This window comes from Hypomesus nipponensis, chromosome 1 (assembly GCF_054491055.1).
Source record: "Hypomesus nipponensis isolate SF chromosome 1, ASM5449105v1, whole genome shotgun sequence".
NCBI classification, from domain to species: Eukaryota; Metazoa; Chordata; class Actinopteri; order Osmeriformes; family Osmeridae; genus Hypomesus; species Hypomesus nipponensis.
The window spans coordinates 10,388,068-10,406,839 of record NC_140361.1 but is presented as its reverse complement, the minus strand read 5'-3'; the positions used below and the strand labels follow the sequence as shown (position 1 = coordinate 10,406,839).

The following is an 18,772-nucleotide window of genomic DNA, read 5'->3' as shown; positions in this document are numbered from 1 at the left end:
GAGAAGGAAACACGCCTAGATTGAAACGTTTTTATCTTAAAGGGCCAGAACAGGTGAATAAGCTTTATGAACAAAGGAACCTTAATCTGCAGGACTTGTTTGAAAGACTTTTCTTTCAAACGTTTCTATAAAAAAACAAAAACAATTCAAGACTATAACCCTAAATACATAATTCCGAGGAACACTGACTCACAAAGGTCGTTGGTGGTTGAATGTTCTTTTATCAATCCAATGACTCATTGTGGTTTTAACAATAGCAAATCTAGGGATAGTGGTTGGATCTGCATCTATTAATTCAAGAATACAGTGATTACTATATCATCCAATATCTCCCTGATGATGTGCACATTTAAAGACAAAGAGATATACTAGCCCAACAAAATTGTTACAAACTGTGAATTTGCTTATCCTAACACCATACTGTATGAGGCGAGAGAGTCATTAGACATCGGTCTCTAATAGCACATCACCAGGGCCAGCGGATAGGGCTGTGAGGATCATAAATGAACTAGCGGAGGGGAGGAGAAGGGAGGAATGAGGAGAATGATGAGAGGGAAAAGATGAGTGAAGGGATGTTAGATAAATATGGGGAGTAAGGGAGGAATGAGAAGGAAGAGATGGAGATGAAAAGACAGATGGAGGAAAGGAGAGGGAGAGGAAGACAGGAGGGAGGGGCAGACATCCTCCAATCTGTGTCCTGCCGGAAGGTGTGGACCGGAGGCAGTTAACGGGCAGAGGAAGAGCTGCATCCTCCCCACAAGACATTCTTTCTGAATCCCCATCTAAGGCTCATGAGTAATGTATGACCAGTCAAAGGCTGCCTTGAATAAGTTGGAAACCCAGGTTGAAAATGTGCCTATAGGGTCTGCTTGGGCTTCACATCACTTACATTTTATAGTGCTTCTTATGATTTAACTACTTTTTTTTTTGTTTCAGTTCTAAACCATGTTTTAAAATATGTTTTGTTTTGTAAAAACAACCGTGACAAAATACCTTAAAAGTAAAATGATTAGATTGATGATTGATTGACCTTTGTCACACTATTCCACAATGTCGTGCAAATTATATACACTTCTGCATATAGTGAGAAGAGAACAAACAATGGTTCCCTAGTTTATTCATATGAAACAACCCTTACATAAGATACTGCCTTTTTTGCCTCCCCACCCAGGAGAAATAAAACCTACCACACTATATCCTTAACAAAGTTGTGCTATGGATTGAGTGGTTCATACATAAGTAATATTTGTACAGAACATTTATTATAAACAATGTTATACATTAAATATATCAAATGGTTTGTTCACATTTGATATGTGGCACTGGTTCTACAATATAAATAACTAATAACTTACCAATCAAGGGATTCTTTTTAAACCTTAAATTTTTGTGTCATTTTGTCTTTTCATCTCATTTTAATCTTTACAGTCTTTCAAGAATGCATAAAACCTGTTTAACTAAGGCTTTAAGGTAGAATCAGTGCTTTAGGTTTGTCTGTTTTAGTGTTTTGGCTCCGCCTTGCGGATATGTGCTATATATAATTTTTTGTTTAAACTCTGAAGGAAACAAGTCGAGCAAGGTGATTAGGCTAAAAATAAGTTAAAATCAAAGTGTAGAAGACTCGTGATCAATGTCTAACGTATGTGCCATATAAAATATGGGAGAAAACCAGACATAACATGCGGAGAAAATGCAAGCGGCTACTCGGACACGTAGGATTATCGCCTTATTTTCTGCGCTACTGCCGATGGAATAGTGACATTGGTGTGTCACTGTAAATGGTCCGACTGGAAAACGTAACGATGCAGAGGGGCTATCCTTGGCTTGACCAACCGTTCAAACTTCTCACACTTACTGTGTTCTGATTTCAATGACAGGTTATTCTTTGTTGTATGAATAATTTGATGTTTCTTTTGGATATTCGAGTATTAGAATGAGTGGTGTTCCCAGTCTGAGAGTGTCGCAACGCCATGCACAACAGCTAAGGTATCTATCAAGCAATCAACATTTCACATCTCTGATGTTGTTTGCTACAACGAATAGCTTGTTTCATACTAAATATGTTTGTCTTGTGTAGGAAATATCTTCAAGCTTGTGGTAGTCTTGATCTGAGATACACCGTGCAGAAGCTCTCTGACGGAACAGTAGCTATCCCAGTCCTGCCTTCCTGCCTGCCACAGCTTGACCTGCACAGTCTCCAACACAGAGTGACCTCGGAGAGTCAGTGTGAAATCATCCGCATTCCGGTAATTAAAGAGACAATCAACTGTGGATGTAATGCTTTGATGTTATTGATATTCCTGTCTGTAAAGATTTTTGCCGTCTTTTTACAAATGTGCCAACAAATGTGCCAACTTGCATAGGTTCCTAAGCTTATAAAGAGGAAGAGGGGAAGAACAAGCAGTGAAAAACTGGTGAAAATCATGCAGGAACTACTAGATTCTCATGGAGAAGGTTGGACTGAAGATCTCAGAGGGGACCTTGCATGTGGTTTTCAGCGTCATGGAGATTTGGTCCTTTTAGAGGATAACTGTTTCTCTAAGCCAGTATGGAAAAAAATAGGTAGCCTACTATCCTTGCACCCTGTGATACACATCAGCTTTTTAAGCAAAACAAACACACACGAGACCCTTTCATGACATTTTTAAATATATTTCAATCAACATTTATCAGGTCCAGAGTTGTGGCCTGCCGTTGCCCATGGGCTGGGTGCAGAACGTCTGGCACAGATGGGTCGAATCACCAAGGATGGGTTCAGAACTCCTGTGGTGACCATGCTGTTAGGAGAGGACCACTGGGTCACTCATGTAGACAACAGGATCAGGTCAGTCAAATCCTTCCTAGAATATCCCCAACTGTTCAATATCTGCATATGACTAATGGGGCAGATGTATCACGTCATGTTGTAACTTCCTCTTAGGTATCAGTTTGATGTCACCAAATGCATGTTTTCTTCTGGAAACATCACTGAGAAGATAAGGATAGCCTCATTTGATTGCCATGGGGAGATTGTGGTGGATTTATATGCAGGTAGAAAAATAATATGAATGTTTCCTAGAGTACCAGAAGGTCTTGGACAGTGAAACATTTAGGTTCTGTACTTTTGGGTTTGACAGAATATAAGGACTGTCGGCCTTGTTTTTGCATATCTGAGGAGTGTATAGCTCAGTGCTTAGTGCATTTGTCTGCAGATCAAGAGGTTGCAAGTTATGATCCCTCCTGTACTGTACATCGCTATGGATCATAGTTTCTGATAAATGGATACATTATTATATCTGGTGAAACATTTTGAACTCTCCTTACATTGTCTCACCAATATAATCTAATTTAATCTTTGTCCATATCTGTCAACAATACTTTGTTCCGGAATTCTCCAGGTTCTTTTTCTTTTTTTTTTTAGCAAACTTGATTTTCATGTTTTTCAGGCTTACTACTAGTTTGCATTGTACAGTTTACTCTTTGAAGTTATGTGGTTTAGTGTTTTGCATACACATCTAGATTTGGAAACATAGCTGTGGAACCAAATTAATAAATACTTTAGGTATTTTATGTGCAAAAGCTGCTGTAACATATGCATGGTTTATCTAATATAGATTACAATACTCATGAATATTTTGTTCTTTAACCTCATAGTTACTGTCTAACATGCTGGAAGAGAGAACCAAAAACAATGTTTCCTGTCCAAAGACGTGGTGCTTGATGTATGTCGCTATAGAATAAAACCAAGAAACTTGTCTTTGTATCTGAACCAAGTCCACTGGTACTTTTTCAGGTATCGGCTACTTCACTCTTCCGTTCTTGGTGCATGCAGGAGCCAGCCATGTTCACGCTTGTGAGTGGAACCCTGATGCAGTGGAAGCTCTGAAGAGAAACCTGCAACTGAATGGGGTGTCCCATCTCTGCACCATTCACCATGGAGACAACCGACAAGTAAACTTTCATCTGTATATCTCAAACCAATTATTTCATGTTTCAAATTATTATTTTTAAAAGTATGGCTCTTTTCAGCTGCCGCTGTGTAATCTTGCTGATCGGGTGAATTTGGGCCTCATACCAAGCTCTCAGGACAGTTGGCCGGTTGCGTGCCGGCTGTTGAAGAGAAAGACCGGCGGGGTATTGCACATTCACCACAATGTTACCTCACCACCACACAAAACAGGTTGTGAAAGTTCCTTTATTGCTACGGTCGAGAGAGCACCTAAGACAAGAGACAAAAATGTTTGGCAGGCCTGGGCAGATGACACGGCTATCCAGATATCCACTCTGCTACAGGACATCACTGTCGAGCCATGGACGACTAGCGTTCAACACATTGAGCATGTCAAGTCATATGCTCCTCATGTACACCACATAGTACTGGACTTGGAGTGCAGGCCACTCCAGTTTAGATAGACCGCTTTGGACGTTGACAGCATGTTTGGTTAGCCATGTTAAAAAGTCAGACAATAATCTGTGTAGTGCTAAACCCCTTATTACATGTGTATACCAAGGCCTTAATAAATGTTTTGAAAAACCATAGGGTCTAATAATAAAAGTGAATTACGAAGCAAAAATAAATTGTGTATTTCATTGTATATTATTGCAATAGTAATCTTTGGTGGCGTTACATTGGAATTTACACATTCCTTAATAATGGACCAGCCTACACTTCACGATAAAATGGGGGTATATCAGCTAGGAAATGCACCTGTCACGGAAAAATGTTAACGGCACAGTTTGCCTCGCCCCTCCACGAGTAAGTTTTCTTCCGGAACTCGGCAGTCTCTAACCAATGCTGAAAGTCAACAGTTTCAGGCTGAGCAAACGGAGCTCTTGGGAAACTGGGAAAACATTCAATCGTCGAGGTTGGTAAATTTGTATTTCTTTATTCAAATACATTTTCGCGTGTTTACACTTGGATGAATCTTTTCCGAAGAATCGGCATTTTTTAGTTCTGTCAGTCTAGGGTAAATCAGAGTATGGTAAAAAAAAAAAATGTTTGAATGTTGATGAACATCATAGTCGTAAAGCGAGTTGCCCTTCCACAGGTGCAATATGTTATCTCTGATTAGTGTGTAATCCACAAATTGACGTTACTTTATTTGCCGGCGATTATGTATAGCCAAAGTGACTACACCTCGTTTATTCGCACAGGCTTTGTAATGTAATGGATGACGTGAGATTCTTGTCGAAATTATGTCTCATATGTCTTGCGATAGATACAAATGCACACCGAAGCGTGTTTTTGATATTTAAGACAAGAAAATTGTAACAGCAATTTATAGGTTACATCACTACTGTGTTGTTATATTTTACATGTATTATTTAACTGAATTGAATGGAATTGCATTTTTATTGACCATACAAAATGTTACGAGGTGCCTTGAGAATTAAATGCTTGACTGTATCTTAGACGTTTCCTTGAAGGAGGTCACCCAATACTCATCTAAGTTGCTGTACAGGTGTTTGCTTTATCAGGTGCGGGTAAAGTGTTTAAACAATGAGGAAAACGTTTTCTGGGTTCTATTGTACAACCTTTTATGATCAACAACTCACCAGTGTCACCTTTTTAAGCTCCATACTCTGTTTTATAAATGTCTTAGGAGCTTTATCAGAACCAGTCATGGTCTGACAGGAACATAACTGATGACAAGCTTGAAGTCAGGATTAAACAAATGGTTTAACCAGTACACTCTGCCGGCCTCTGTGTGTCCTTAGAGGGTGGGAACCCACAGACTGATGAGCTCATGTTGTTTTTGCCTTTCCTGTTCCCATTCCAACTAAAAACCTTTTGCCCTGCTGGAGGCTCCCTCTGGGATTTAAAACCACAAGGATCCTGGTCCCTATTAGTCATCACATGGCATTTATACATGCTACTGTCAACTTGATTTACTGTACCAGGACTTCAAGATCATGTTCTTTGTGCTGTTGTATCTACCAACAACTGACAGCTATACTATAATATTTTGTTTGTATGGGTGAAGACCAGGTTGTCTATTGTCCCCATTGAAGATTACGCTGTCTTTTTGGGAAATGCTCAAATATCGACTTTTTCTGTGTTCACTGTAGTTTGCGGGGTCATCTCAGTTGATTGGCGCTACGCTGGGTGCTGTGCTGGATCTATCTCTGTAATTGCCCATCTCCAGCAGGGCAGAGAAAGTTCTGACAGGCTGGCAGCAGCCTCGCTGCATGGAGGAGGAGGAAAAGGTCACTCCGTCATCAGGAAGTCCCTTTGACAGTCCTGATCCACACTCAATCTGTCTCTTTCCTCCCCTCCCCCCCATCCCCCATGAAGGGTGTCTATCCGAGTCTGCAGTCTAACCACACCCAGCTAATGTCTGGTTTCCTCCTATTGTGGCCAGGTGTGTGTCCTAGGGTGACCAGCCCACGGGGAGGGGGGGTAACCTGGGAGAGAGGGAGTCATGCCCAAGGGAGAAGACATGATCAACCTGTCCTTCCTGACTGAGTTGGAGCGGGAGTTGATCCTGGAGGTGCTGAGGAGAGATGAGGAGTTGAGGCAGGCTGAGGAGCAACGCGTACGGTGAGATCCTCGGACGCGTCTCGTTAGTCGAGTTTCCCTCTGTTGTGTCCCTCACTGGCTGTCATGGAAACATTGTGTGTAGCCCGAGATGTCCATTTGTGTATTAACAATTCAGCATTCCGCTACAGTGTTTGACAGTGTCAAAAATGGGCCTTTGTTCCAGGAAGTTGAAGGCGGAGCTGCTGGACATCAAAAGGAAGGGAGCCAAGCGCAGCAGTGGGAGGTACAGTGAGCGCAGCTGTGGCCGGTGCCAGGAGCCACTGGCTCGCCTGACAGTCAGCTCCTGCCAGTGTAGGGCCTGTAAGCACCAAGTGTGCCACAACTGCCGAGCTGTGCGTCCCAATGGATTCTGGGTGTGCAGTGTGTGTGCCAAAGAGGCGTAAGAGTCCCCCCTTATCTCCACCACTCCTTCTTCCAGGCACCTCAGTAATCTCACTCTATTGACAATAGTTGTATGTAGTAGTCTATGTAGATTTCTAAAACTATTGGCTGCCTGCTAAAATTGAAAAATCAATAACCTTATTTAATTCCTGCCATGCTGTTGCACTACTAATCCATTTCAGCTTGGATGTATTTCACTGTTTGTACTATCAAATTCTGCCCACAAGGGGTTAATAAAGAATCAGAATCAGAATTGGTGTTTATTCGCCATGAAAGTTTGCACAGACAAGGAATTTACTTTGGTCATTTATTATTATTTTTTCAAACCAGTGAAATGAAGAAATGTACGGGGGACTGGTTCTATAACCAGCGAGTTAACCGCTTCTCCTCAACCACCGGACATGACATTGTGAGATCCTCTCTAAAAAACAAGCCTGCGTGTGAGTACAGGAAATGGTTCTGGGTACTTTGACATGTTGACGTTTCCCCTGAAAAACAATCTCTTGTAAATAATAGAATGGTGACAGCAGTGCTGTGGGAAAGGCTATAACCTTTACAGTTCATAAGTCAAAAGCTGTTGTGCTGTGTAGGTGTGAAGAAGAGAGAGACGGTGGGAGAGGTGCTGCTGCAGAGCTCTGAGATGAAGCTCAGCGCTCCAACCCCAGTCCCCCGGCCCAGGCTGAAGGACTTGGCAGCCAACAGCCAGGGGTGAGCTGAGTCCCCCTCACCAGACACACACACACACTTCATGAATGTTGTACTGCAAGTCATATTTGATATGCTAATACTCCCTGCCATCAGCCTGTGTTTCCTCTGTTAGCTCGCTGAACAAGGCATCAGAGTCAGTTGACGAGGAAGCATAAGATAATATGTTCTTAAATGTCACCATAGGGGACAACTCCAGATGGCTGTCGAGTCTAGAGAGCAGCAGCAGCACCAGCGCAGTGACACAGAGTCCGCCGAGAAAACCAGTCTGAGCAGTTCTAAAACCGGGACAGAGTCATCACGTGGGACCCCTCTTCTCACCAGGTAGGACACACTTAAAACACAGAACGTGTCACTGCTACATGCTAACAGAGCCAAGCTAAGGGAACCTGTTGATTATGAGTGGTATGTGCCCCATAGGAAGGAGCTGTCCACGGGTCGGTCAAGTCCAGCAGGCTCCTGTACGAATGTCTCAGACAGCGTCAGCGACCAGAGCTCTGTCTGGAACACAGACACTGTGAGGGACTGATCCTCTCCTGCCTCCTAGCGAAGACGTACCTTGCAGCATTCTGACCGCTCTCAGTGTTCTGACTGGTCGACTTTCTGTCCCCAGGCCCGGATGGGGAAGCGGGCCAGTCCCAGGCCAGGCTGTGCACCCATGGAGGAAGACAGGCTGTTTAAGAAGAGTGTCAGACGTGGTGCTAAGACCTCCGGTGAGCCTGTCTGGAATGGTCCACTCAAATGGTCCCAGAGGCTGTTCAGTAGTACACTCGAGCCTATTTTCATTTGATTCTATTTTAATACCTGGTGGTGTGTGACTGCGGGCTTTTTCAGAGTTCACGTCGACGGTGGATCTGCGTAAGGATGAACAGGAGGAAGCAAGAGCGCCCTCAATGGGGGACAGGAGCAAGTCTGTGCCGGGCCTCAATGTACAGGTGGGCACCACGTACCTGTCTTAAGGAGAGCTCATGTAACCCAGTTTGAATGAGTTCAACCTGTAAACTGTCATTTTGAAAGGTCAAGTGTCGTAAAGTTTAGCTCTGTCTCTAACATCCTTTAAAACTGTTGCCTGTTGTGATTCCAGGATGAGGATGAAGATGAGGATATAGATAACTTGGTGAGCATCCATAGACAGACTGTGGCCTCCAGTGTCTCCAATCTCAGAGGCTCCAAGGTAAACACACTCGTGTCATCTTTCCACATTTAGAAATGTATATTTCTAACACGTTTGAGACCAGTCAGCATATCCATGTTCATGCCGAGCTCTAAGTGAACACTTATAATTAGGTAACCATGGTTACACATGCTTGAACTCGAACTTGCCCCTGGGCATGCAAATTCGCAAAGTACAATTTCCATGTGACAGTCTGTGAATTATTATTGTACAATACATAGACTTGTGTAATTGACTTCCTCTTTTGTTTGTTTGAATTTTGCTAGACGTAGTTTCCTTTTGTGGTTATCTTTCTCAGCAGTACAACTTACTATAATGGATTCTGTAGTTAGTTAGTTAGTTAGTTAGTTAGTTAGCTAATTTAAGCCTCCTTGCACAAACAGTACTGAAACGCAGAGACGGATGTCGTTTGTATACTCTGAAAGTGTGTTTATGTTTCCATAGAGCACACTGGGCAGTCTCATGAGCATCTACAGCGAAGCAGGAGACTATGACAGCGTGGAGGTGAGCGGGGACATTGTGTTCTCACTTGGCTACGATGAACACAGCCAGACCCTCAACATTCTCATCAAGGAGTGCCACTCCCTGGCCTACGGTGACGCCACTCGCCAGCGCTCCAACCCGTGAGTGGCCCTCCATGGCTCAGACACCCCGGGGTGAACACATGAGTGGTGAACACATGAGTCAGGCCCTCAGGTCATCATACAGAAGGATTGGCAACTGTTTTAACCATGTCACCATCACAGCCCCTGAACAGGACTGTTGAAAATGGTTGTTCTCTGCATGCATACCCTTGAGTTATGTTATGACAACAGATCATATCAGAAGCTTTGGTTACATAACAGCCCTTATCTCGGTTCCTTGAGGTGATTACTGAGGTTTCACAGGAAATTGAAAGTCATCCATTGTCAGGAAGTGGAGCCCAGTCACTGGTGTGGTGGAGTTTAAACATGATGTTGAAACAGATGGAAAACTTGATATCAAGCAGCTCTAAATAAAAAAGTAAACTCATATGAATGTTTTGGTCTACAGGTATGTGAAATGTTACCTTCTCCCCGACAAGTCTCGCCAGAGCAAGAAAAAGACAAGCATCAAGAGGAACACAGTCAGCCCCACCTACAATGAAACTTTGAAGGTGATGACTATCATTGTGGTATTAGACGTGGATCATGACATTTCTAGGATTGATGCTAAATGACCCATCTCTGAACTCTAGACCTGTCTTTGTACTTACTGTAAGTCGCTCTGGATAAGAGCGTCTGCTAAATGACTAAATGTAATGTAATGCTCAGTGGCAGGCAGAGAACCACACACTGTCACAACTTCAGCCTAGAAGCTTAGTGTTGACATAGATAAGAAAGCAGTGGTAAACGGCAAACAAATATTGATTTGGTTTCTGCCCATTTTTTAATCCACTGGGTGTAGCTACATTGCATACACAAGGTGGAGCTTACACAAATCATTACATTGGAAACTAATTTGTTCTGCAAGCAAGCCTGGAAAATGTGACACGGCCCTGAACTAGTGACTGTCTGTGACAGACTGTCACTTTCAGCTACTGGTTGCACTGTCAGAAATATTGCACTATTGTACCTCACTTGTCTTAGGTTAGCATAGGTTTATAAGGTTAGTATAGGTTATTGTGTGTATTATGTGTATTTAGAGGTTTAGTATACTGTAGTGAATATTGTATATTATTTGTATATGAGGTTTACTATATTTGAGCTTGTCATAGATGTAATCTATGTTATGTGTACTTATGTTATGTTATGCAAAGTTGCTTTGCGTTGTCTTGTCCTAAGAATTTCAGTGCCCAGTCTGGCCCTGTGTTCTGTGAATCTGACAATAAAAGACTTAAAACCTGAAGACTTAAAATCTGACAATTAAAGAACTGAACCTGAAGACTGAAGACTAATCAGACTGCAGACTTATGCTCTTTTGCTCCTCACTGTCATTTCCTCTTCCCCCCCCCCCTCTTTCAGTACTCCATCAGTCGCTCCCAGCTGGCCTTCCGCTCCCTCCTGCTCTCCGTGTGGCACCATGGCCGCATCAGTCGCAACGCCTTCCTGGGAGAGGTGGAGGTACCACTGGACAGCAGGGACCTCGACGCCACACAGGAGGAGTGTGTGCTACTGATGGGCAAAGTAAGCCATGGACTCAGAGCTATGCATGAGAATAACGCAGTGTTCACACAATAGTCGACTGGAGTTTTACATCAGCTTCTCTTCTCTCTCTAAGGCCTCCTCTTCAGGGCAGTCCTCGGCCTTCGCCCAGTACAAAGGGGAACTGGTGGTCTCTCTGAAGTATGTCTCAGCCAAAAACCCAGCCATCGACAAGACCAAGGGTAAAATATTATTTTGAGCTTGGGAGCTCGTGTCAGCTCTGCTGCGTGAGACTGTGGGAGAGGTTCTCTGTCTGACATTTGTGTGTTCCTGCCTCCCTAAGGCAAGAAGGCGAAGACAGAGGAAGGAGGGGAGTTACACATCCTTATCAAAGAGGCAAAAAACCTGACGGCTATGAAAGCAGGGGACACGTCAGATTCCTTTGTAAAGGGGTTAGCAGCACCTTGTTCACTTCATTACTCAGATTCACCTTCAAAACAACTTCCCGATAATCATTCACTTTTGGATGTTTCATAATTTGTTACTTGTCATGTTTCTGGTAACTCAGGTACTTGTTGCCAGCTAAGGCCAAGTCCACTAAGAAGAAGACTCCGGTGGTGAAGAAGACTCTGAACCCTCACTATGACCACACGTTTGTGTACAAGGAGATGTCTCTGGAGCAGCTGAGGACCATGAGCTTGGAACTGACCGTGTGGGACAGGGAGGCCATGGGCTCGAATGACTTCCTGGGGGGAGTTCGCCTCAGCACAGGCACAGGTAGGGCACAGACGAGACCACCAGCTGATTGGATGAGAAGGAAAACACATCTTCCCAAACATCAGCAGTATGCGCATGTTGAATACATTGTTGACAATTAAGCTGCTATGAGGTGATTTGAATTGCAGCTAAATTCACACACAAAGCTACATACTTTACTATTTGCTTACTTGCTTAGTGCTTGAAAAGTTTGATTGTAGTGTGCATCAATGCAGACCTTAACAGTATATTGTGTGTGCTACATCTTCTCAGGCACAATGAAAGTGGGAAAGGAGGATGTGGAAATGGACTCAGCCGGGGAGGAAGTGAGTCTGTGGGAGAAGATGATGCAGTACCCTGACTCATGGGCAGAGGGTACTCTTCCATTGCGGTCCTCTATGGGCAAGAACCAGGGCAAGTAAGGATAGTGCCTGGACACAGATGTAAAGCCACAATGATTTATCAGGTTTCACAATTATCATGACTATCTGCGGATCCTGTTTTATTGTACCCACAAACACCACACCCATGGCCTTCTTGAAAGTTTAGATTTGTATCTTTAATCTTGTCGTTATGATTTTTTACTTGTTAAAGGCATTTTAAATCAAATGTAGCACTTACAGAATAGTGTACTTTTTGTACACTGAAAGCACTACTCATTATAAACAGTGGTTTTAAAGGGGGTGCTTTTCTCTTGCACTAGTTATCCAGTTACATACAGATCATCTAGCTAGCATCCTTACTAATGATTTATGGAGACATCAAGCTTGTAGTGAATATATATATATGTAAATATTGTTGTTTCACAAAATTACATATTTGTATTCTTATACACAATGCTCTTCATTTGTAGACAGCAAGGTAAATATTGTATTTCAAATATTTTAATTATTTTAACATTTTAAGTTTAAACTTAAGTTTATTTTGAATCATGCCTGTATAAAATATTTTATTCACATAATAAATATATGAACTGACTAAACCTGTAATCATTAATGTTAGTTATACCTGTGCAGTTAATGAAAATGTTAAAAGGTATAAAAATCAACAATACTTTGAGACAGACTCAAACAATGACTACCTCCAAAATACATTTGTGTTCCTAGTTCCCCCTCTTGTCCTGCAGTAGACAAATTTAAAGTCTGCTTATGTAAAATCTCTACAACGCAGATCATTTCCTCAAGGACTGAGGGGTGACGGTACTCTCCAGCATCCACCAGGGGGCGCACTGTGTATCTAGTCACAGTGGTCCCTATACAGTTCTAGCCTGTTTCGCTCCTCCTCGTCCAGCAGGTAGTCATCAATGTGTGAGAAGAGCTCGTCTGAGGTGGTGGTGGTGATGAATCTCTCTCGGTCCACACTCTGCTTATCCAGCAGCACCATGTTGAAGTAGGATCTGGAGATTCTCAGGGCCAGCCTACACCACAACACATTGCATTTGACATCCTTTGACATCAAGAGATTAAGGATGAAGTTGATGGTGATCTAAGCAAAGACGTCCTACCTCAAGCCCTCGATGACCTTAGGGCCCAGCCGACGGTCCTTGATGCGCCCCCTCTCTCTTGGAGGCGAACCCACCAGCTCGATCACTGTCACATGCCTCAGCTCCAGGCCACAGCTTGCTTTCTAAACATGGCAATCATACACTGCTCTGGTCAGGTAATGTGGTCAGAAGTTTCCCCTTCTTCCCCCGCCCATCTACTTGATTTCCCTCTCTCTGCCTCTCTGTGTTGATCCTTCTCTCACCTGTATCATTAGGTTCTGGAGCTTGTAGTCCTGATCAGCAATGTTGGGCGCCGACACAATCAGGAGCCTCCTTTTCTCATAGAACTGTTCCAGAAGGTCAGAGGCTGACCTCGCATCAGCTTTAAACTCCATAGCTACACACACAACCACAATTAGTGTGTATTAGTACATGAGTATGTTAAAGACGTTAAGATATGTCCTCAGTACTGACCAATACACTCAGCAGGTTCGTGGGTCCAGCTGTGGTCAAACTGGCAGACACGGGAGGAGGCTCCCCTCCTCTCGTAGCCCCCGTCACAGTGACTCACACACTCCGCTCCATAGTTATTCCCATCGGAGGAGCAGGTGACGTAGCCATGCAGAGGAGGTTTAAGGACCGGACACCTCCTCACTGGGGAGAAATTCAGGAGATCTTTCGACTGTAACCTATAAATGTTCATATTCATTCAAGGATATTTGACTGTTTGCCTATGAATACATAAACGTTTGTCTTATGTGTTTGTTGCAGTTCATGATACCTACCAGTGTGTGTCACTTTACGTTTGTGAAGTTTCCATGGTATGGTAAAACAAAAGTCACTTATATGTCATGCCAATCTCTGATATTGACCACTGTGCTGTGCCTTACCCTCAACACGCACAATAAACCTGCAGGTAGCCCTGTTCCTGGCTTGGTCATATACTTTGTACTGGACAACATTTGTCCCCTCTTTGAAGCCTGTTTCAGGCAATTCACTCACCAGTATTACACTGCAATCAAAGATTTAAAAAAAGGTGTCACATTAAATGTAAAAAAGAGAGAAATGTCTGGTGGAACAGTGACATACTTTAGTGTTTTATCAGCAGTGTCCGTGGCAACAGGGGCTTCCCAGGAGACAGTGGCAGTAAGTTTCCCAGGCTCTGCAACCTTAATTCTAGACAGAGGACACCTGATTTTTGGAGGGTCGTGATCTGAAACAACACCAGGTTTGTAAATAAATCCACATCATTTTGCTTTTAAGACTGCTAAATATAAGTTAAGTAGTAACCAAGGGCAACAGCAACAATAAAGTTAACAGTACTGATAACATTATGTCTGTTTGGGTCAATTTAACTTATTTCTAACTAATTTCAAAGAGAGGCCTGTTATGAAGATTTGAAAATAGGCAGAAGAAACATGACACAAGAAAAAATGTGCATCCTGTCTGGTGGTGGACAGGAAGGGGTGGGCCTTTGGGTAGCTCTCATTTTGTACAGAATTAAGGTTGTGCTTGTTTTAGTTTGCATTAGAAGAACAAGTGAACCACAGGACCTGTACCTGCACAGATGGGCTCAGAGCCGCCCCATGACCCCCCCTCCAGGCAAGTGCGAGAGTGTTCCCCCTCCATCCTGTAGCCTGGGTCACAGGTGAAGTCACAGCGGGAGTCCACCACGAAGCCCTGGGTGCAGGTGTACGTGCCATGCAAGATAAGAGGCAACACACGGCAACGCACCCCTGTGGAACCAGCACACCAAACACATAGCAAGGTGGCACACGAGACAACTCATAAAGTCTGCCATTATAAGGTTTTGTAAGAGAAAACAACAACACACAGCAATATGTTTAAGCATAAAGCATGTATTACAGACAACAGGGAACTGATTCCATGAGCTATCACTATCAATCTTCTGTGTGTGTTGAACAAGCACGTACTGCGGCAGTGCATGGTGCCGGACCAGCGGCGGTTGGCCATGCACTGCACGGACGTTCTGCCCAGCAGTCTGTAACCACGGTCGCAGGTCATCAAGCAGCGCGTTCCCAGCGTGCTATGGTAGTTCCCTCCTCGGGGGGAGAAACACGTCACCTCCCCATTGGCCAGGCTCAGAGAGTGACACCAATGTGGATCTGTGTCAAGAGAACCCTGTGAGAACTCAACAGTACTCTACACAGTGATCAGAGCACAATCAAGTCCCAAGTACATTCTAGAAATATTTATGTCAACCCAACAATGATCCACACGTTAAGGTTTAGGTGTTTTCTGGTTAGTTTAGTGCATTTGTGTCCCTCACTTACTTCTGTAGTCTAGGCGGGGAGCGTAATCTTCCTCGGGCATCACCTCATTGTAGCTGCTGTGCACTGTGGTTGGAAAGCCTGAAACCAGCAATTTATTATTAGCTGTAATCAGTAATTTACAAGCAAGTCTCATAAAACAGAGCCTATTGGGAGCATGAATTTGTTGTAAATGTGCACACTGATGATAAGTTACTTCCTTGTTCTGTTTTCCCTGCAGTAAATGCTAATTGAGTTGATGTTCAGGAAAATGTTAGTTAAAACACCAACCAGGCTTCCATGGCTTAATATAGGCCAAGGAGAGAAGGTACTTCAGCATTTATTTTTACACGGCCTGATGTGAAGTCCCTCTGTGAGCCAGCTCAATGATATTTTAAACATGTGGATTTTCAATAAGGGAACGAGAAGCCCTCCAGAGAATATTAAAAAGCAGTCAGAAGTCTTTAACTAAAGACAGACATCTAGTGTCTTTGTATACTTATAAATGAAATATAATTACATCTATTAGAAATTATTTTTATATTAGAGAATATTTCAGAGGTCTAATCTTAGATGAGGAAAGATGTTTGTCTTTTAACCAAGAAGCAGAATCTTTCCTTTCAACCTACCCCTTCTTTCCCAGCTTTTGTGGTTTGTTCCATTTCATGAACATGATCCCTTCTGGAACACTCATGTTTACATAGAAGAGTGGGGAACTATAATTTTCCTTCTTCTATGGCCTGTTTTCAGAGTCCTTGTAAACAGAAAGTGGTCCGATAACAGAAAAAGAAGCCTTACTCACTAGCTAAAGTGTAATTAAAAAACAGTTGACTTTATGTATTTCAGAACAACTATACTACACTATGACAAAATCACATGTTTATAATGGCAATGTGATTACTTTCCACCAGCACCTTAACCTCCACTGGAAAATCTTGCAGTGATCCAGACTACATTTCATCAATTCCCCAGCCCCCGAGAAGACTCATCTACTTTCAAGCATAAACACCTAACCTGAATGAAAGCCTCCAGACTCCCTCATGTACACAAATCCAAGTGGAGTTTAACAACATGAACTAACTCTTTGGCTTCTGAAACAGCACAGATTCTGAGACAGCACACATTTGATGATGGTCACCAATTGCAGTTGCTGACTTTCCCTGAATTCCTGTATTAGTGGTCTGACATCTATTTTCCGTGACACTGATGATGGGCTGGTGAGTGGTGGTGCTGAGCTGGTTGTGGTGGGGAGCTTGTAAAATACCCAGACTCTGACATGAATCTGGGGCACACATCCCACAGCTCTCAGGGCAGCCTGTCCTCATAGCTTACTTTACCAGGAACTCATGCAGCGGTCTCTACTAGGAGAACATCCAAGAAGGAGGTATGAGTCACCTTGGGGAGAGTGTGTTCCACTGTTCATGGTAGACCCACTGTGAGCTGTGTGGACAGATTGTCCTTGTAGACACTGTTTTAATTAGTTACAGATGAGCAATTTGTATTTCTCTATTTGTGCTGATGAGGAAAGAAACGAATAAACAAATGCACTGCTTCTCAAACATAATCAGCCAGGCATCCCAAGAATGTAAAATAAATTCATTTAGCAGACGCTTTTACCCAAAGCAACATCCGGTAAGGATTTAACCCAGTAACCTCAAGTGCTCTACCACTGAGCTAATGCCTATCCCCAAGAAATGTAGGAAATTGCTGCTAAGGACCTTGCCTTCTTTAGACAACTACATTTCCAATTTAGGGGTTTGCCTTATAATGGATGTGTAGGTTGGGTGGATCTCTGGTGACTCAAATCACTGTCCCCTTAAGGTCCTGCCACAGCTGGTCCTTGGACACAGTAATTAGCTGATGATTAGAGCTGCATTGTAATTACACTGATCTGGGAGGGAGTTCCTGTTCCACATCAGAGAAGCAGCTGACTACACAGCAGTTCACAGTGAGAGCTCACATTTTACAGGAGAGCCAAAAAATAATAATTGCCCACCATCCCACTTTTACTGTTATTGTTATTGCCTTTCAGTTTTATTTTAAGCACATTTTCATTTCAGTTGTGTGTTATTGTCACTGAAATAATCTCATGAGAGCTGTCATTTGATATAGGCTGTCACTGAATTACTCCTTCCAAGGTGTCTTCCATTTTCTGAGTGTTTCCTTTTAGGTTGGTTTGGGTGCAGTTCTATTTGAAGCCCTTTGTGATATTGCTTGTAAAAAGGGCTATACAAATCCAATTAATCCGTTTTGCCCAACATGGCACTTATGCCCCTGTGGCTCCGAGCCCTTAATGGCATCTATGTGCCGACAGGACCTAAATAGATGAAAGTAATTAGCAAATGTGTAAGAACAAATTATTATCAGTTGGTTAATAAAAATGAAATAGCATTTGAATCACTCTTCACACAGTTTTTATAGCCTACTGTAATCAAATCACATTTTAGGTTAATATTAGTTACAAGTGTTATCATGTTAAGTGAGTTATGGAGTTATGGATGGCCCTGTATGGTCCTCTTTGTTCTTGTCTTAGGAATAAGAGGTAAGGGATGAGTCAACACTCCATCAGCCCTATCACAGACCCCAGCACATCTGCACCTAATATAAATCATATTGCTGCGGTGATGAAGGTATTTCCCCATGGCATGGAATGTAATGCAGATCTTAGAAATGAATGTGGTCGTGAATGCACGACTAACCCGTCTCAGAAATATTCGTTTTTATCAATAAAAACGGAATAAATATACAGTAAGTCACGAAATAAGATACATATTCTACTTGGAAGCACAATGAAGAGAATTTGCCTATCTGCTTGGCCAATCATATGTACGCAGACCGAGCGTCGTCAAGTCTGTAAAAGTAGCCTGCACTCTAGCCTAAAAGCCGAAAGAATAAAACAAGCGATAGTAATTGTACTGTACCTTCATCGTTAAGTCCCAATACATCGCTTACAAAATAAATATACAATAGGAGTATAAGCCTATGTCTGTGTGACATTCCGACACTTTTGTAGTAGGCTAAAGTTCTAGTTGAGGAAAATGAGCCTATTTCAGATAAACTAAAGTATCTATCTGTCGACGGCTAGTTCCAAACATACACAGAGTTCAAGATGTGGTTATTTTTGTCTACAAAAGAATACTGTAGTATACTAGTATCTAATATTAACAAAAAAAATTCGAGTCCCGAAAGTCCACCAAATCAAATTGGCTCCGCAAGAGATCCTCACCTATCATTGCGTGATTCGAATACGTAGGCCTACCGCTGGGGGACACTATTAGACCTTTGACTGTGTCTCAGTCGACAAGATTTACAATGAAAATCAATGTTTTAAAATGTAGCCTATTTTCCTCTTATCATGGGGCACTTCTATCACATTTAGTC

At 42.7% G+C, this 18,772-nt stretch overlaps 3 protein-coding genes across 10 annotated transcripts; 2 read left to right on the top strand and 1 right to left on the bottom strand.

Annotated features, from left to right (window-relative positions):
• The first annotated feature begins 1,560 nt into the window (after positions 1 to 1,560).
• tyw2 (tRNA wybutosine-synthesizing protein 2) lies at positions 1,561 to 4,542 on the top strand. 4 transcript variants are annotated; one of them, XM_084699077.1, is made up of 8 exons: positions 1,561 to 1,796; positions 1,927 to 1,986; positions 2,078 to 2,246; positions 2,364 to 2,562; positions 2,674 to 2,824; positions 2,921 to 3,030; positions 3,773 to 3,930; positions 4,009 to 4,542. In XM_084699077.1, exons 2-8 carry the CDS (start codon positions 1,934 to 1,936, stop codon positions 4,390 to 4,392), a joined length of 1,224 nt encoding a protein of 407 aa, XP_084555203.1. In that variant the 5' UTR covers positions 1,561 to 1,796; positions 1,927 to 1,933; the 3' UTR covers positions 4,393 to 4,542. The 4 variants fall into 4 exon arrangements, with proteins under 4 accessions (XP_084555203.1, XP_084555205.1, XP_084555204.1 ...); XM_084699079.1 differs by having other exon boundaries at positions 1,561 to 1,986; positions 4,009 to 4,113; positions 4,228 to 4,542; XM_084699078.1 differs by having other exon boundaries at positions 1,561 to 1,986; positions 3,812 to 3,930.
• Positions 4,543 to 4,755: 213 nt separating this feature from the next.
• On the top strand, positions 4,756 to 12,620 carry sytl4 (synaptotagmin-like 4). Of its 2 annotated transcripts, none has more exons than XM_084689974.1 (17): positions 4,756 to 4,844; positions 6,342 to 6,520; positions 6,684 to 6,743; positions 7,232 to 7,341; positions 7,492 to 7,609; positions 7,793 to 7,930; positions 8,027 to 8,123; positions 8,220 to 8,319; positions 8,441 to 8,541; positions 8,691 to 8,780; positions 9,225 to 9,403; positions 9,813 to 9,915; positions 10,763 to 10,924; positions 11,019 to 11,124; positions 11,226 to 11,334; positions 11,451 to 11,659; positions 11,912 to 12,620. In XM_084689974.1, exons 2-17 carry the CDS (start codon positions 6,402 to 6,404, stop codon positions 12,058 to 12,060), a joined length of 1,950 nt encoding a protein of 649 aa, XP_084546100.1. In that variant the 5' UTR covers positions 4,756 to 4,844; positions 6,342 to 6,401; the 3' UTR covers positions 12,061 to 12,620. The 2 variants fall into 2 exon arrangements, with proteins under 2 accessions (XP_084546100.1, XP_084546098.1); XM_084689972.1 differs by having other exon boundaries at positions 6,684 to 6,899.
• On the bottom strand, positions 12,083 to 18,619 carry srpx2 (sushi-repeat containing protein X-linked 2). 4 transcript variants are annotated; one of them, XM_084689978.1, is made up of 11 exons: positions 18,313 to 18,335; positions 16,021 to 16,145; positions 15,416 to 15,493; positions 15,056 to 15,247; positions 14,681 to 14,857; positions 14,211 to 14,334; positions 14,012 to 14,133; positions 13,596 to 13,775; positions 13,385 to 13,518; positions 13,143 to 13,264; positions 12,083 to 13,055 (listed from the first exon to the last, which is right to left on the bottom strand). In XM_084689978.1, exons 3-11 carry the CDS (start codon positions 15,453 to 15,455, stop codon positions 12,875 to 12,877), a joined length of 1,272 nt encoding a protein of 423 aa, XP_084546104.1. In that variant the 5' UTR covers positions 15,456 to 15,493; positions 16,021 to 16,145; positions 18,313 to 18,335; the 3' UTR covers positions 12,083 to 12,874. The 4 variants fall into 4 exon arrangements, with proteins under 4 accessions (XP_084546104.1, XP_084546103.1, XP_084546101.1 ...); XM_084689977.1 differs by lacking the exon at positions 18,313 to 18,335 and adding an exon at positions 16,787 to 17,708; XM_084689975.1 differs by lacking the exon at positions 16,021 to 16,145 and having other exon boundaries at positions 18,313 to 18,619.
• Positions 18,620 to 18,772: the final 153 nt, after the last annotated feature.

Excerpts from the sequence above, each read along its gene's own strand:
- tyw2 (XM_084699077.1), top strand. The coding sequence starts at position 1,934 with ATGAGTGGTGTTCCCAGTCTGAGAGTGTCGCAACGCCATGCACAACAG. Across the intron at positions 3,031-3,772 it reads TGTGGTGGATTTATATGCAG|GTATCGGCTACTTCACTCTT; the intron begins GTAGAAAAATAA and ends GTACTTTTTCAG. Across the intron at positions 3,931-4,008 it reads ACCATGGAGACAACCGACAA|CTGCCGCTGTGTAATCTTGC; the intron begins GTAAACTTTCAT and ends GGCTCTTTTCAG.
- sytl4 (XM_084689972.1), top strand. The coding sequence starts at position 6,402 with ATGCCCAAGGGAGAAGACATGATCAACCTGTCCTTCCTGACTGAGTTG. Across the intron at positions 6,521-6,683 it reads GCTGAGGAGCAACGCGTACG|GAAGTTGAAGGCGGAGCTGC; the intron begins GTGAGATCCTCG and ends CCTTTGTTCCAG. Across the intron at positions 11,660-11,911 it reads TCGCCTCAGCACAGGCACAG|GCACAATGAAAGTGGGAAAG; the intron begins GTAGGGCACAGA and ends ACATCTTCTCAG.
- srpx2 (XM_084689975.1), bottom strand. The coding sequence starts at position 18,388 with ATGTCACACAGACATAGGCTTATACTCCTATTGTATATTTATTTTGTA. Across the intron at positions 13,776-14,011 it reads GTTTATTGTGCGTGTTGAGG|TGAGGAGGTGTCCGGTCCTT; the intron begins GTAAGGCACAGC and ends ATTTCTCCCCAG. Across the intron at positions 13,519-13,595 it reads CGAACCTGCTGAGTGTATTG|CTATGGAGTTTAAAGCTGAT; the intron begins GTCAGTACTGAG and ends TTGTGTGTGTAG.